The sequence below is a fragment of the Tachysurus fulvidraco genome, chromosome 20 (assembly GCF_022655615.1).
Source record: "Tachysurus fulvidraco isolate hzauxx_2018 chromosome 20, HZAU_PFXX_2.0, whole genome shotgun sequence".
In the NCBI taxonomy this organism is placed as follows: Eukaryota; Metazoa; Chordata; class Actinopteri; order Siluriformes; family Bagridae; genus Tachysurus; species Tachysurus fulvidraco.
Window position 1 is genome coordinate 1,746,934 of NC_062537.1, and position 17,529 is coordinate 1,764,462.

At 42.3% G+C, this 17,529-nt stretch overlaps 1 protein-coding gene across 4 annotated transcripts in view; it reads left to right on the forward strand.

Annotated features, from left to right (window-relative positions):
• pcdh1a (protocadherin 1a) overlaps positions 1–17,529 on the forward strand; it is a 90,450-nt gene that overhangs the window by 14,300 nt on the left and 58,621 nt on the right. The window contains exon 4 of one of the 4 annotated variants that reach the window (XM_027158552.2): positions 13,620–15,292. The exons of 2 other annotated variants lie outside the window; for them this stretch is intronic. In XM_027158552.2, the coding sequence (XP_027014353.1) occupies positions 13,620–13,874 (255 nt within the window). In that variant the 3' untranslated portion in view covers positions 13,875–15,292. Of the gene's footprint in view, positions 1–13,619; positions 15,293–17,529 lie in introns of those variants that run through there. One more of the 4 variants, XM_047805029.1, reaches the window with a different exon arrangement.

Below are 17,529 nucleotides of genomic sequence, written 5' to 3' on the forward strand. Positions count from 1 at the left end.
TAGACCTGTCTCAGAATCCCCAATTTTTTGAGCATCTGTTCTCTCTTGCTCCAGCTGGCAGTTATCCATAACAGAATGCACTTGTAAACCCTTCAAACCTGGTATCCACCTTTTCAAATTCCGCTCCCTGGTGGTTCCATCCCATAATGCCCCTCAGCTGCTGCTCATTAGAGCACAATGCCTGTAGGGGGGGGGGGGGGTTTGTGTAATCCACCCTCAGATCCACTGGCCTTCTAGGCTCAGACAGGGAGAGATCAAGACTGCCTATTGCCTGTAGGGAAGACGTAAGCAAGCAATTATAAACAAATATGCTTTGAATAAATTACAACTGAGACATTTGACACTTAGGGAAATTAAGCCACTAATGAGGAATTCCGCAGTTATGTTCGGTTACATGCAGCACCATATATGAGTGATCTTGTCAACAGGGGGAAGGCTAATAAGGTGAGAAAAGGGAATAGCTTATTATGTATTCGGTGTTTGAGGACTTCTCTGCACCGTCTCTTAGGGATGGTCTAGTCTCTGCAGGCACTTACCAATTGAATGGTCTAGGCTGACACTTTGAAATCGATTCCCTTGGACAAGTGCTTAGGGATTTAGTGCACTGGACAGACATATTCCAAATGAGTGATCTTGTCCAGAGCATTGGTGGAAATAAGACTCAAGGTAGAACCTGTCGATTGCTCTTAGCATTGTTTTATATGAATCGGCTTACTTTCTGGCCCCTGTCCAGTTCCCTACCTTCGGACCAGGTGGTCTTGCCAGAACGCTTCATAACATATCACCAGTGTGAATTGTTTCCACTGGAAATAAACAAAAGTATGGTTTTCAGTCTAAGCTAATCAATTTTTAGGATTCTGACAAGCACATCAGGATTTCCTAGCAGAACGTTCACAGCGGTATTTGGATAATCTTCCTCTCTAAAGCATCTCTTTCTGAAACTGCATGGTGGATTGGTAGAAATGGTTTTGCACAAAACCTTCTGCTCTTGCTGTGGCCCCCGTGAGCAAGGTGGAGATTTGATCTAACATCCCCATTATTACCTGTTAAAAGAGATTACAGCTCATGCTGAGGAAATACTTAAAGGGCAGAACAGGCCTGCTCTGAAGATCGAGGATATGATTCCTGATGCTGTTGTAGAAACGGATGGAACAGTATACAGCGGTAGTGTGAAGATGTTAGACTACTGCCGGTGTATGCACAGATGAGAACGACAATAATAACAGTGATAATGTTAATATCCAAAGGCTCACAGTCAGATACATTTTTAATACAATTCTTCATACAACCCGAGAAGCGGGTTTTATGTAAACGTTGTTTTGGGAGGATTTTCACTTATCGTTATCTGCCCAGGTTTTTAATATCTCCACTGTTCGAAAGATCTAAAATGTCACATCACATCAAATTACCATTTTGCAGTGTGCATGGGGAACAGGAAATAATTCTCAGTGGAATCAGTGGAATCATAAATGGTGAATTAGCTTTCCTCAGGCCATGCACCAGGGCGTCTAATTCTGCAAGCGGTCTGAGGTCAGGTTCACACTTTTGTGTGAAAATCCCTCAAAAAATAAACACAATACTAACTTTCAGGTGAAGCTTTAAGGACACTCAACTCCCTAAAGGTGTTGCCTTTAGCTCAGATGTTTCATCATCACACGTGCCACGCTTCTTACCTTCCACCAGCCAGATTAGTGCTTTTTTTTATCAATAAGCAGCTTACTGCCAAAGCATTCTTCAATAATGTGCTACGGTACTTCTTTTCCTTCCCCAGGACTTGACTTTCTCATTCTCTCTGTGGTGTCTGTCTGTTCTCCGTGTGCTCTCTCTACCTCTTTCCCTCTGTCTGTCACTCTATTTCCTTCTAGCGTGTTCTGCTGCTTGTTTACTCTACAAATACATCCCATGATTGTTTTAGATAGACTGTGAAAGATGATCAACTTTGTATGATGTAAATGTCCCTCATTGCACTCGCATGTCAGCCGGGATAAGCTTTTATTCATCCCGTGCGTTGCCATGGTAATCAAGAACAGTAAGCGCTGTTCTAGCTGTTGTTACATTTCACAGCACTATTAAAAAATGAAAATGTCATAAATAAAACAAATAACTGATCTCTTCCTGTCTGACTTTTGCCCTTAGCTTGATTTGTTTTCATTTCTTAAAAATGACTACAAGACTTGACAGACACCCGGCTTCTTCGTCTTACAAATGATAGTTTGTCATTTGGAGAATAATAAATGCTAGACATTCTAAGTCTTTACTATGCCGTCAGACAATACGTGTATTTGAGGAAGCCAAGTCTGTTTTTCACACGTGCATTTAACTGCAGGTCAGATGCAAGAGAGAAAGAAAGCCAGGCAACAAAGATCCCTCAGGCATCTCACCCCATTAGAGCAGCAGAGAGCTGCACACAATCCATTAAGCTCCATTAGGGAAGTATACAATCACACGGACACCTTTAAGGCCATGCACTGAGGGCAGTGTGCCATTATCCGGGTTCATTATTCAAATTCTTCATTCATAAATAATGCAGATTACAAGCTACTCAGGGAAAGCACTGCATGTTATGCATATAATATTTGGGTCTATATTAGCCATAGGGCTCGATCTGCAATTTAGTATTGTATTAAAAGCATTATATGACCAGGGTATTTTATTAGCTGCTAATTTAATTGCATGTTCCTGCATTTGTAAATGTTACATTTGTAAATGTCAAAGTATACTAAACAGTACATAGGTTTTCATTAAAGTTATGCATTTCATTAAAAATTATTATACACCTCAACAGCCCCCCCTCCTCCTCCAAACACCCCCCACCCCGAGCAACACTATTAGTAATTCAATCACACATCACAACCCCAGGATCCAAATAAACAAGAAAGCAAAAGAGAAATCGATCTTTGAAAAAGCCATCTTCAGAGGCCTGTCAATCACTCGTTTGTCTGCTCGGAGGCTGTCTCACCAGCATTGAGATGTCGACCGACGGACTCCGCTGACGGGTTCACCAAAGGAGAATTCCAGACGAAATGCAAACTAGCACCATCTCCATGGGAGCTGACTTCCTGGATTAAAGATCTAGCAGCAAAATGCTGATTACTCTCTATGTTTAAACAGTTTGAACTGCATATTAGTAGGGCGGTCATGGTTACAGGCAGAGATGTTAAATATCGTATGATGCAAATGATTCCAGTCTCTGACGTGTATGAGAACATTAATTTCCACATGTCCCACTTGGGAGAATAATCCATTTACCAAAAACCCTAACAAAAAAAAAAACACAGAGAAGTGCTTGTGAACTGTGCTGTTGCATAATTCTCTCTCCATGGCCGAACGTGCTGGCTGACACGAGGAATGATCATTATTTCTCTCTGTTCATCCTACTGGGGGCTCAGGATATTAGAATATTTCATGAATATTGAACTTTTCTTGCTCTTGGATTGCTGCGGGAAGATTTTCATATCGGTGCTTAATTGCACAAGTCTTTAAAAAAAGGTTGAAAGACGTCTCTCACAATGTGAAATGTTCTGAAGTGTCAGCCTGCATTTGTCAAAAAGGCAGGGACATGGAGTTCAGCGCAATCAAGGTCCAGAGATGAAATAGAGCTTTTGAAAGGGTTTAGACAAAAAAATGGCTAATGGACTCAGGACCTAGAAATGTGTAGCTGTAAAATCATAATCGGATTGGGTTCGTTTCACACGTGGAGGTGAAGTTAGCGAATTCATTACTGGAATATCAGGCCTTTTAGACCTGTTTGAATCTTTTAGTAATGTTGCAGACAGAATGTGCACAGATCTATAAATAGTATGTCTTATTTTACCTTCTGACCAGTAGAAGTAATGTGGTTATTTATTTTATTATATTACGTCTGGAAACTTTTCTTAAAGCATTTATTTTTTGTTGCCTCGACTAAACCAGAACCAGGTATTGGCCAAGTTTCAAAAGATGAACACCAAAATACAGAAATATGTTTTGATATCTAAATTGTTTCCTGGAAATTATTGGTAATCTGACATACTGTAGTTACTGTAGTATGTGTATATATTGAAGTCCTGGCCTAATGGTTAGAGAGTTTGACTCCTAACCCTAAGGTCGTGGGTTTGAGTCCCGGTCCGGCAATACCACGACTGAGGTGCCCTTGAGCAAGGCATCAACACACACACACACACACACACACACACACACACACCCATCTGCTCCCAAGGCTCCGGGTGTGTGTTCATGGTGTGTGTGTTCACTGCCGTATGTGTGCACATTCGATGGGTTAAATACTTAGCCGTACGTCACGTCACTTCACTTTCATTTACACTGGCGATCAAGATAAGCTTGTTGTCATACAGTGTCTATCACAAGCACTTTTTCCATGAATATCAGAAGTTAGATATTACGTATAGAGGAATGTGTATATCGTGCAAATCACATTGTTTGCTGTCTATACAGAAATTGCTTCTCACGGTAATCAGACACAATCTTTACAGGAATTGCTTGGCAAAATCACTTAACACACATAACTAGTTTTAATACTAGACAAGTTTTAACTATGAAGTATACTAGTATTGTGGCGTGGGACGATAGTAGCACTTTTTATATGCGACTTGATTTTTGCTTGTGTGTGTGTGTGTGTGTGTTTTGTGGTGATGTGGGGGATATTCCTTCCAACATTGATTCCGGAACCTTCCTCCCACCGTATGTTAAAATAATCTCTGGTTTTGGATGACATGGCTGAACTTGATCCACGGTCGATATTTTCCACCATGTTGGAATCCCTCATCTGACAGGCGAGAGAGAGAGAGAGAGAGAGGGGTGAGGGTGGGGGAAGAGGGGAGAGATCTACCCAAATATCCATTCATTTCTCTGAGTTTTGGATGCTGTGAGCAGTCTGACTGAAGAATATCCAGAGATGATTCGGTATCAAAGGCATTCTTAAGCAAGGAAGAGCAGCGGACGAAGCTCCAGTGATAATCGTCTGTCTGAAAGCACTTGTCTGGATGATGAAATTCAATTAAAGTGCATTAAAACAAGCAAGGAGATTGGATAAATAGTAGGAGAAGCAACGGGAGAGGACACGCACATAGAGGTAGTCGTGTTCTCATGCTAGGATTCAATTTGAATTAACTGACAATTTGTTTGAGTCTTGCTCCATGTCTGAGTTATAGTGAACCTAATCATCACAGCCTCCTCCATGACTATATCAACAATAATGTCTTTACGATTACAAGGCGGCTTCCACAGCCGCGGTGCTCTTTAAGCATTGAATCTTAAGAGAAGGTGCATATACAGTAACTACTGACACTCCAAACATCCATATGTCATTATTTACATGGAGATTTAGTTGTAATTAAGCAAATAATAATTAAATTAAATAAAAATGACATCTGTAATCAGGGTAACATGGTTTTGACCTCATCTCATTGTAGCATGGTCACAAGAATAAAAGAAGGAGACGGCGTTTTGTTTCGGTTACACCGAAGTTTTGTTACACCGAAGGTAATTTAGTGACTAATTAACGTTACTTGGTTGTTGAAGGACACTTAACATATATGACGTATCATCCCACCTGGTGTGAATTATAGGTGTTAAGAGTACATTGTGCCTTGTTTATGAACCTTATAGTGCTGGTGAAAAGTGATGCCCTTTTCCAGATTGACTAACATGGCTTGCAGTTTACTCATTAACATTTATGTGGTTGGATACCCAAAAGAATTCAGGTTAATTATCTTGCCGAAGGAAAAGCAATGTTGTCCCCAGTCAGGGCTGAACCTGTAACCTCAGGCCTACCCGCTACCTCCCTCAGGACCTGTAAAATGAATCAGAGCGAGATGGAACGTTTGTGAGTGAAAGAGAGAGTTATAGCAAGAGCCTGAGAGAAAGAGGGAATGTGTGAGTCAGAGAGAGTGTGAGAGGATGTTTATTGCAGGAGATATACTCCACCATTCATTATGCACTCAGCACTCAGTCTGAACACCGGGCCAATAAACAAGTATGTGCAATTTTGCCTGCAACGCATTGAGGAGTGCTACGTCAGCGTCCGGACCCCTCTGCACCCGCCGAGGCCTTGTATACTGGATAGTGAGAAAAAGAGAAATTTATGTATTTGTTAATTTTTATCTCACCACCGCCACAGTGAAACATTCCAGATGTGCCATGTACATGTCGTCCTGTCATCGTTCTGGTCTCAGACAAACATGGTCTTTACTTTTACAAGTTTAGATTAAACCCTACATCCACACCGCAGTCAGCATGCTGATTCAGACACGCAGCTGCACATTACAGATGAAGGACGGCTTCCTGCGCTTGCTGTTAGAAACCTATGCAGTTTTCTGCGCCGCCCTCCGGGAGGGTTTCACGGGCCGCGCTCCATCCTCCTAGTTATGAGCGAAAAGCGAACCAATTTGACAGTGACAAATGAACTGCTCCGTCGCTCCACCAACCAACCGCCAATGCCCATCCCTCATCCACCTGCAATTCTCTGCTGTCCTCCTCTCCTCTCCTGCTCTGTCTCGTTGCCCACACTCATATTTCTCCTGTCCACTAGTTTTGCATTTCTCTCGGCTCAGCATGTCCGGAAGTGGAAAAGCCCGGGGCGGGGTCTCGATCCCTGCCTTGCACTCATGCCAGACATTTATTTCAGAAATTAAACCCATGCTCTCTTGCTCTCGTGTTCACCCGAGTTCCAAACTTGAAATTCTTTATCTATCTGCATGCATGGCGATTGCCTAGAGGGCCATCAGAACTGCTATTATTTTTCAATCTACTGGTTCCAGTCTAGTGACCGTGAAGCAGGGGAAAATGACTGTTTTTGGAGGGTCGGTGACAGCGATGGAAAGGGGGGTCGTTTTTTTTTCTTTTTTTTCTTTTTTTTTCTGTGTGAGTGTGATTACTGGTGGGTTTTAATGATCATCCTGTTCCTGTAATAGACTTTCTTTGCTTGAGTGTTGAAATGAAATGCCAGGCTGTGAAGACAATTAATTGCTTGGCTACCTCTGTTTCTGCTTTCACTCTCCCTCTCTTTCTCACTCTTTCCATCTCGCTATCTGTCTTTCTCTCTTTCCATCTCTCTCTGCCAGTCCACCCCACCCCACCCCACCCCCCACCCTTTTCTGAAGCCTGGCCCTGCAGACTGATAAGAGAGGTGAGCTGCAGACTTGCCCCGTTGCTCAGTGAGCCTGTCTATCTTCCTCTCTCTGCTCTCACCACGGTTATGCTAATGCCACGGCCCCACTCTGTCAAATCCTCTCCACCACCACGCGCTCGGAGGCGTACACCGAGCCGCACTGTGCACCTTAGGTCCACGGTAACCAACGCAACAGTATTACAGCATTAACGATCCAACACCCAATATCAAGGCAAAACACAACAGTATACCCGAAAGAGCAATTAATGTTGAATTGCTTCTTACATCACAGAGAATCGAGAATAATATTGATTGTTTTCCTTGGGGAAGACAGAAAGCAATCAGTAATACCTTAATGTAATCCGAAGTGTAATCAGAGAGCCCTAGGATGTAGACTGCTTCGTTCTTATGAACGAATTCCCACTGTGGGGTATGTACTTTAATGTCCATAAACTCATGTTTTTTTTTTTTTTTAAATATTCATCGCATTTTATCGTTTTTGGGAATATAGTTTATAGCATTCTGTTTGCTTTGAATACCGCACTCGCTGAAGTAGTACTGCTTTTTTTTCCCCTCATCTTTTCACCCTCAAGAGGTAGAAACCTTGAGAGGAATCAGACACAAATAATATCTTAACGAGTTGAATATGGGCAAATTGATCTAATATTTCGTATTTTGAACTGATAAAAATCAAGATTTTGTAGATGCATTTACAGACTGCTAGATCATTTAGCTTCCTCTTTAAGTGCAAAAAAAATACGAATACATTTATTTAATGGTCTTATATATTGTATTTTATATAACTAGATAGATTAGACAATATTTAATATACACTAACTAAGAGCAAAGCTGGAGCAAGGCCCAAGTACTCTATCTGATAATTCTATTCAACCAACTCCAGCAGCAGGTGGAATAGGTTCACGCTCCCATGATGATATGATACAGTTATACATAGTGGTAATAGATTCTAAGATGAAAGTGTGGGCGTTGTGTAGTCTTTCGCCTGATGACAATTTTGGAAACTTGCAAATAATACGTTGTAAACCAAGTCGAGTGTGAAGGGTAAAAATGGGTGGTGAAACAATACGTAATTGTTGGGTTGGAGAGCAGAGCAATGGCCTTGGTTCTGATTTCTGTCTGCGAATTTCAGGCAAGAGATAACACGAAACCACCAAAACCACCAAAATAGAAAAACATTTGTATTAATCGTATTTCACACGATATGCTAATGTCCCTTTTACCAGTGATGGTCACTTCTACTGGCTGAACTGCACTTTCGGAAAAAAGGGAAGTAAACTGTATCACTATATGTTTCACTGTACCACCTCAGAGAAAAGGAAAGGTACAGTTTTTTTCTGAGACTGTGTAGTATATCAGTGTGTTAGTATCAGTGTTATCGTCATTGTTCTTTCTTTTTTTTCTGCCTCTCATGTTACAGCAAAACGATTTTCAGAAATTGAAGGCTTTTGCCCAGGGACATATTGCTTCTGATTAGCATCCATATAAAATGTCAACTAGGATTTGACAAGCACTATACGAAGCAAACAAACCCCCACTGGAGATTTCTCAAGCGCCAAAACATACTGTATGCTATTGTTCGCTTGTGAGGGACATGCTGTCCTGAGCGACTCGTGTCATTGTCTGATAAAGTTAATTACTAGCGACAAAGCCGACACTGGAGCCTCGGCCGTTTGGGCCTGGCGTCGTGCATCTGCTTCTGGATGCGTTGTCGGGATCTTCAGTTATCTGTTGCTTTTCCATCCTCACCATCCTTTTCATAGCAAACTCTCATACAGTAAAAAACATATGAAGAATGTATGAACTGTGTGCCTTGTGTTCTGGCATCATCACTGCTGTGAGACCGAGCACATCTGCACAGCTCCTGGGCGGTATTTCTTTGTAACAGCACAGCTGGGATTCCTCAGGGGTGTATGCTGGGGCCGCCCTGATTTTTTGTCATCACCGTGGCTGCTCAGCTGGGCTCTGAATTGATAAACTGCTCTTGTCCTGTATTCTACTATTGCCATAGCAGCACAGCTGGAGATCAGATCAAGATGGCTCTGCGTCGTGAGTTGCCATGGCAGCACAACTGTCGCATGCGAGGGCTACAGTGCCCCCACAAGGCACCACCCGCACAGCACAGCTTGATTTACCCTGAGTGTTAAAACACTTGCACTAAAATCAGAGAGAGAGAGAGATCTGCCTTGTTCCTATGAAGCCTCATTTTCAGGGGAAATATTAAAAGACGTTTTTAAAAATGGGCATTTCAAAAAAACAAACAAACAAAAAAAACACTATTGAGCTCTTTTTATTTTTACTTGCACAGCAAAGCATGGAAATATTTGCCCAGGCTCATATCGATGTGCTTTCACACAGACCGACTGGGATGAATTTCAATCTTTCCAACGTAGATTCTGTCTGTGCTCTCGCCACGGCCTTCAGCCATCATTTGCTTTATACGCCCCTCGGACAAAACCTCCGACTTTAATCTCTCGGTATAGATTCAGTGGATGGTTAGCTGATGAACCGAAAAACTGTTCTGTAATGGTTTTATGAGAAGTTGTATGCTGCGTGTCCCTGGCTCTCTTTACATCTCGTATTAAAAGATTTTCTTTGAACTGTGTGCATAGTTTATATTCAGAAAGCTCCATTTTGTTTCATCACAACTGGCTCTTGGTTACAAGTCAATGCCTTTCTCCTTTTTCACTCAATAGCCACAAATCTTTTCATTTTTTGCATGTTTGTACCTTCAATTGGTCCATGCATTCATTTCTTTCTTAAGCCCTATTCGGACGGGATTAGTTTTGCGTGGGGACGTGGGGGTAAAGTAATTATTACCAGAGCTTCTCAGTGATTTTAGTCCCGTCCGAATGTGCCATCTCGGTAATCATTACGGACAATGTCAGTAAAGATTACGGCGACTTTTACCTTCTGTAAAAAGGTCCGGAAAAATTACCTCAGGTAATACTGATCCCGTCCGAATAGACCCGCTGTAAATATGTACGGTAAAATTCCGTCATTTCCTGTTTAAATGTAGTTTTTGGAGCGTTTTGCAAGCATTGAGGCGCCATGTTGTCTGTTTGCACACGTGATAACACGAAGCAACGTCATACGCACATGACAACAAGGTGTTACTGTGGTGGGTAAAGTGAGTTACCCCTCCCACTTCTGCTAGTTTTACTGAGATGTCTTGTCCCGTGAAAATTGGCCAATTAATATCGCAGACGTCCTGAGGTAAAATTGCATTACACCACGTCCCCACGTAAAACTAGTCCCGTCCGAATAGGGCTTTAGTTAGCTATCTATTTTTGCTCTAGTCACACTTTTTCTTTCTTTCTTTCTTTCTTTCTTTCTTTCTTTCTTTCTTTCTTTCTTTCTTTCTTTCTTTGACATACTTTATCAAGCTTTGCATGTAACAAAGTTGCATTAGCATGATATCATGCTGTTTTTTTTGTTTCATCAGGTCTGTATGTGGGTTGGAAGTCAGTGTCTGTAATTTTTTTCCTCTCTATAGATTCAGAACGAACCGCATGCTTTTGATCCGGGTTCAGTCACACTTTTCAAAGGCAGGATTCATGATAATAGATCCGTGTACATCCAATAAGGCCCCCGTTCTTAGCCGTGGCTGCGTGTGCCATTAGAGAACGCCTAGAGAATGAGTTAAAACTGGCTTTAGTTTGATAAGGAATACATATTTGATCTGCATTCGGCACGCGCTCAACTTGGTGTGCTGTTTAACTCGAGGGGCCGTGCTGGATTTGATGAAGCCTGTGTGAATTTGATTAGAGCTCATTGTGCATTTGTATTATGTATTATAGCCCAGGGTGGGCCTGCATCGCCGGCTGTAGGCTTTGTTTAGATCTGCATGAGTGTGTGTAGGCAGTCGTCTCTCCACAGCCGCACTCTACACCATGGCCACTGACTCAGAAACAATTACCTATGGGGGACCTCACTGACTTGAAAATGATTCAATTAATTCTCCTTGATTTCACTGGTAATAATGCTTGCCTCACAGTGGTGCTTTATGCCTGCCTGGAAATGAGTAAGAGAATTGAGAATACAACAGAGAAATAAATAAATGTTCTATTATTTTCTAAAGTGGCCGGATCACTATGACAGCAGTCTGGCAAAAAAGCTGAGATAAAAAAAGAAGGCTAGCAAAGTCAGATAACATGATGGATATTATTTCTCTGGGGATCTATCTGGGTGTCATATGGGTTCATCTGTTGTGGTTTAGTTGTTAATTGATGCTGCATGCTTTGCATTCAAGCATTGTCAGACAGTGAAGATGTATAATCTGGTCAATATGATAACAAGCAGATCTTCATGCGTCTTGCGTAGGAGCTCAGCGTGTTCTCCTATGAGTTATAAAAACGGCACTATTACTGTGACAGTAACAGGCAAAAAGTCACAGGAAACCATCATGAGAGGTACTCAGGTCATATCCCAAATATCGTCTGGTAGTATAGGAGGGGTTTAAATAAAAGGGGATAAAGTCACACTGAGCGAGGATCCAGGGATGCCTCCTGGGCCAGCGAGACAGCCAGTGTTGCTAGGAGACAAGGGGATGAGACAAGGTGTGTTCTGAAAGCACAGAGATGGATAGGGTGCCAGTCTGAAGACCGCCTACTTGGTGCCACTGCCTAGCCATCAGAGAAGATGTGCTAACGTCCAAGACGACAAAGGGATCCTGCTTTAACGTAGGAGTGGCGACGGCTGGCCCAGATCTCTGGGCTCTTCTGTAATTCAGACAGTCTGGAACACACGGTGTGGTGTCAAAAGGGAGAAAATCATTGCACACACGAGCTCAGCCCATCGTATGCATAATTTAGAAGGAAGATGTATCAGTAATTGGCAGGGTTTAAACATCGCGATCTGAGGTAATTGAACAGTCTCTCCACTAATGGAAGCATGTCGGACACAAGCTTCAACCCCGCCGACAGTGAGTGACAGACACACTCATCCCTACAACCAATGCAGACTCAGACAGAAAGCAACATTCTGATCTCTCTTCACATCAAGTGGCTGTTAAGATGAAGATGTCACAATGGCTCAGATGAGTCGTTGGCTTGCACACCACCATCAAGCTTCTTGCCCTCACACTCCCACAGCAGCAGAGCTGTAGCTCATTGTGTTAGTGTTAAAAAGCTCCAGAACAGAGCACGGTGATGCCAAAGCTTTCTCAGTTTAGAAATAGCCTTGTTTACACTGAAAACCAAGTCCTTCCGCATCATCAGTGTTAATGATACATAAAAGGCAAAGCTCATCGATTGCTTCAGCCAACACGGACACACGCATTCCACTCCCCCTTTTGTAGGGTGCCATTACTTGTGTCGTAACCGAATGGCAAGTCTTATTTTTCTGAACTGGTTTCCAGCGTCATTGAGTTTTAAAAAAAAATGACATTCATGTGTAATTGACAGCAGCATAATCTACATAAATGAATTGCAGTAACTCATCACTAGTTGTACGGTCTAAAGCCAATCAGCAGCGCTTCACATTCCCGAGTCTCATTATATGTATATTTACACAAAAAGAGTGAACATGGGATATGAGAAACTTTGTTCCCGACTAACAGGATTTTCATGAACAGCATATTTCCTGCAAATGATTTGCGAATACATTTTTTTGTTTCCAGCTTGATAAACGAGGCCCGTCGTTGGCTTTTACATGAAGCAATTTGCAGCGGCTGCCAGCTATGCTGGATCTGTTGAGTCAGAAAGAGAGGTAGGAGAAAGAAAGACTATGGAAATAAGAGAGAGGGGAGGAGACAGACAGAGAGAGAGAAAGAGAGAGAGAGAGAGAGAGAGAGAGAATAGCAAAGGCGAGCCAACTTGCACACACTGAGATGGCTGAATGAGCTAAAGTGGGAGAGAAGGGAAGAGATTGCATAGCGGAGGCGAGTGATTTCCGGAGCTGCTAACAGTGCATGCTTGTGATACTGCGGCCACTGCATTCCCCTCCATTCATGAATAAGCGCTGGGAGGTTCTCGGGTGAAGGAGAGCACCGACAGCCTTGCTGAATAATTCAGAACGGGGAATGCATTCTTGCCTGCTCACACGCCATCGCTCCATCTCCATTATGTAACCGACAGTGTACGTAAACATAATATTTCTGAAGAGAAAACAGTAGAGAGGTCACTATACCGCAGACAGTCTTAAAACAAACGCAGAGCTGTGGCAGCATTAGTGTGTGTATTCATGTGTGTGTGTGTATATATATATATATATATATAAAATGATTATTATTTTTTTGTTTGTATGCTTGTTTTCATACCACGTGAGAGGTGACAAATGAGCTTGCAGTTGAGTCAAATGGAGCAGTATTGATCCGTTTTTTTATATTCTTTCTCGTGTTTTTTTTTGTTTTGTTAACTCAAATGTCTACAACGGCAGTGTGGAACAGGAAAAACAGGCTTTTTTTTTTTTTTACATCTCTAATGGATTTCTTCTTTCCTCTCTCCCCTGGGATCCTCCCGATGCTCATATCAAAATGCCACCGAAATGCCAGCAGGGAAATGGAGGCATTCACCAGGACGGCGTTTTCCCGAACAGAGCGGCTAGGCGACGCCGCCGGCCTCGGCTCTCCTCGAGAGCTCCTTCATTATCTGTCCCACCTGCAAATGCCAGCGCCTTTCATCCTCCTTATCTGCTTTATCAGTCTCCTCCATGCATATTAAATCTTGAGCTGGATTTAGTGCCGTTTCTGCTTTATCGGTTTGCAAACCTCATTTTCTTAGGTTGTCATTTAAACAATGCAGGTTGACGCCTGATATAGCCGGAGGAAGCGGGAGGTGGGGGCAGAGTGTTTACTGAATCAATGCTTTCTATCTTTGGCTGTGCCTTAAATTAATTTTAATATATTATTTATTTTTTAGCTTTGACAAGCCAATATGGGCTTTACGACAGGCGCTGTAGTGGTTCATAGGCGACTTTTCTCAGGTTGTTTTGTGTGTTTCTGGTAAAACGTCACCGAGAAATCAAACATACCGCGTCGTTGACAGCGGCGTAAGTGTTATACAAAAGGTGTTGGACGTCCACAAATGTGAACGTGTGCTCATACAGACATGCTAAAAGAAACATGATGACTCAGCTGAGGAGATCCTAAATAGACCTGGCAAGATTCACTAGTCTCTCTTCCCTATGGCACTGGAGATACTGTGGCAGGCCAAATGACTGCCGAGATTTATGGAGAACGCAAGCAAGCATAGTTCAGCTAAATTGCTTGCCGTTGTTCAGTGCAGCTTCCCAAAAACTGTTCCTGTTATTGAAAGTGAGCACAGAGCACATGCAAGGCAGGCCTCATTAATCTGCAGTTTAGAGAAGCGTTAGTGGGCGCGTTCACACAGAGGGAGACATCTGTGGACCTTTGATGGAAGACGCTGCCTTTGCCCTGATAGATGGGGTTAAAGATAATGACCCGCTTTTACGTCTATTTCTAGAGACACTAGAGTGCACGCCATATGACAGGTTTGTGTGCTGTGTTCTTTTTGAGCCAAGTGCTGCTCTTTGTGGCCCTGGAGATAACATCCCTTCCATTTGTTCTGGAAAAGAAAAAAAAAACTTCGATGCCACTTCTTAATAGTACATCACCTCCTTCCTTTCTGAAGTGAAACCCAAGGCCAGCGTTATTCTCCCAGGAAGTCTTTCAAACTAAGTGTCATTTTTTTCAAGGCTTCCAGAGCCGCCACTGCCTCCACCGCTCCCGCTTTAAGCTAATGAAACGTCCCCAACCGTGGATGCGAAGGGAGGTTAAGAAAGACGTGATGAGATAGCCCTCGCGTCTCTAGCCTCATAACCAAACAGTCTATTTCACGGATTACTCGCTCATGCTGAAAAATGATCAGGTAATTGAAGATAACACCTCTTCAGCCTCCAGATAGTACCGTGTCAGTGCTAATATCAAGTTGGCATAATAATTGGGTCTCAAATTGTCACATTTAGAGACTTCATGGATTCGCAGGATTTTATGTTAACGCATGTGGGCAAGTTCAGTCAGACACAATAGCTCTTTTATTCCTTTATTTGCTGGAGAAAATAATTAACGATTCGCGAAAACGATTAGATGGGAACGGTCCTTGTACTTTAGTCCAATCGTTTTTACACAGGATTTTACTTATAAAGCAAGAAAAAAGGAGATACTGCAATTTACAATGAAACAAAATGAAAAATAAACTTCTTCATGTGTTAATAAAATATTTTAACATGTATTTATTAATACTGTTTTTATTCTGTCTTTCAAGATTAAATAAGATTTCAGAAAACAGATTGCGGGCACGGTGGTTTAGTGGCTAGAACGTTCGCCTCACAACTCCAGGGTTGGGGGTTCGATTCCCACCTCCGCCTTGTGTGTGTGGAGTTTGCATGTTCTCCCCGTGCCTCGGGGGTTTCCTCCGGGTACTCCGGTTTCCTCCCCCGGTTCAAAGACATGCATGGTAGGTTGATTGGCATCTCTGTAAAATTGTCCGTAGTGTGTGTGTGAGTGAGTGTGTGTGTGTGTGTGCCCTGTGATGGGTTGGCACTCCGTCCAGGGTGTATCCTGCCTCGATGCCCGATGACGCCTGTGATAGGCACAGGCTCCCCGTGACCCGAGAAGTTCGGATAAGCCGTTGAAAAGGAATGAATGAATGAAAACAGATGAAATGAATGAATGAAATTTTTTGGGGATCATAAGTATGTAATTTCTTATTTTTGCTTTTAAGTAGGAACAACTAAAAACAAGCACATTTTCAGCTTATTTATGTATGTATGTATGTATGTATGTATGTATGTATGTATGTATGTATGTATGTTTTGAAAGCAAATATGAATGAAGGTAAGGTACACATACATGACCACAGAGGCGAACCTGTCATATGGCGTGCACTCTATTGTAGCGTCTGTAGAAATAGACGTAAAAGCAGGTTATTATCTTTAACCCCACTAGACCCGGTTGCATCAAAACGAAGCTTAATTTACATATTTATTAAGAGTGCGCACACAGCCGTAATGCGTATCAATAGTACAATTACAGCGTTACTCGAACAAGAAAAGAACACCGCTCAGAGTTTAACATAAAAACAGTGGGGTATTGTCAGGTTCAGCGTGTATCTCCGTTAATTACGTCTGGGTTTTATTCATCTGATGAACTAATTAATGTCCGGTTTTGAAAAGTGACGCTAATGGGCCACCTGGTCATTTCACTTCGTCGCTATGTCTCCTTTGTGAGTCTAAGCACTAATGAAGCGTGCTCAGAGACGACCCCGCTCGGATATCCATAATGAATGAGTTAAAAACAACAACAACAACAACAAACAAACAGAAAAGCAAAAAAATTCATGCATATGTATGTTGAATTTTTGTAAACCGTGATAACGGAGCTTCCATCATCTCGGCTCGTCTCATTTAATCTCATCTCTCGTGTGTATTCAGGAACCAATATGGCACCAGCAGGTGAGACAGGTTTGAGCGGTAATACTAGAGCACATCATAGTGAGTTACAGAATTCAGTCGCTGCTTCCCGTCTGTGGCGTTTCTGATTTACAGCGGTTTACGGCTGACAGGTTACGGCGCAGTTCTCTTTAAACCGTGGCATTACACAAGCTTTCACGAGCACAGCTGATGTATAAGTGAACGCACAGCTTGTTCTCCAGGCTCCCAGACTTCTGCAAGGATGAAGCATGGAGAGAGGGAGAGAGGGAGAATGAATGATTGTCTCTCAGATGTGAAGCTCTTGCAATTCAGGAAACTAAGGCTACGCTCTGAGAAGAATGCTAATATTTAGGGATGCAACTAAATAGGAATAGATTATTTCTAGATTTAACACATCAAGTGTTCTAAACGGATACACACATTTTTCCAACAAAAATCTCTCTGCGTTTGCGTCCGGGATCCCACAGGACGCCTGACGTAAAATCACACCAGCCAGAGGTATTCACAAGTGATACGTGACAACGTTCTTTAGCATGAGGTGCATTAATCTCAGCTACTGTTAATCGCCTTACTGAGCTCAAAAACAAACAAAACCATATTACTGTACAAACTGTTTAGAATTTATCACTACGGTATTTCGCTCTTCCGCTCGCACTGTCCTGGTCATATCAGTTTACAACACGTTATCTGTATGATCTGAATAATGTATTTGTGTTCACTTCCATCCCTACCGTAAAAGGTCATCGGGTCAAAGGATAGTCCGACTTATCTATATTTAAAATGACGAGACACACGTCATGGTTTAACGTTTCCGCTAAGCACACAGAGAACCGGGTGTAAAAACAGCCCCAAATGCAGGGTAGTAAGAAACAAAAACACGGTTAATTAATTAAATAAAATAAACAAAACCAAAAACAGACAAAACAAAAGACAAGGATTACGCGCTGCTAAAGGCAACACGCACGGCTAAATACCGAAGACAATTAGACACGTAAGGGACAGGTGTGCTG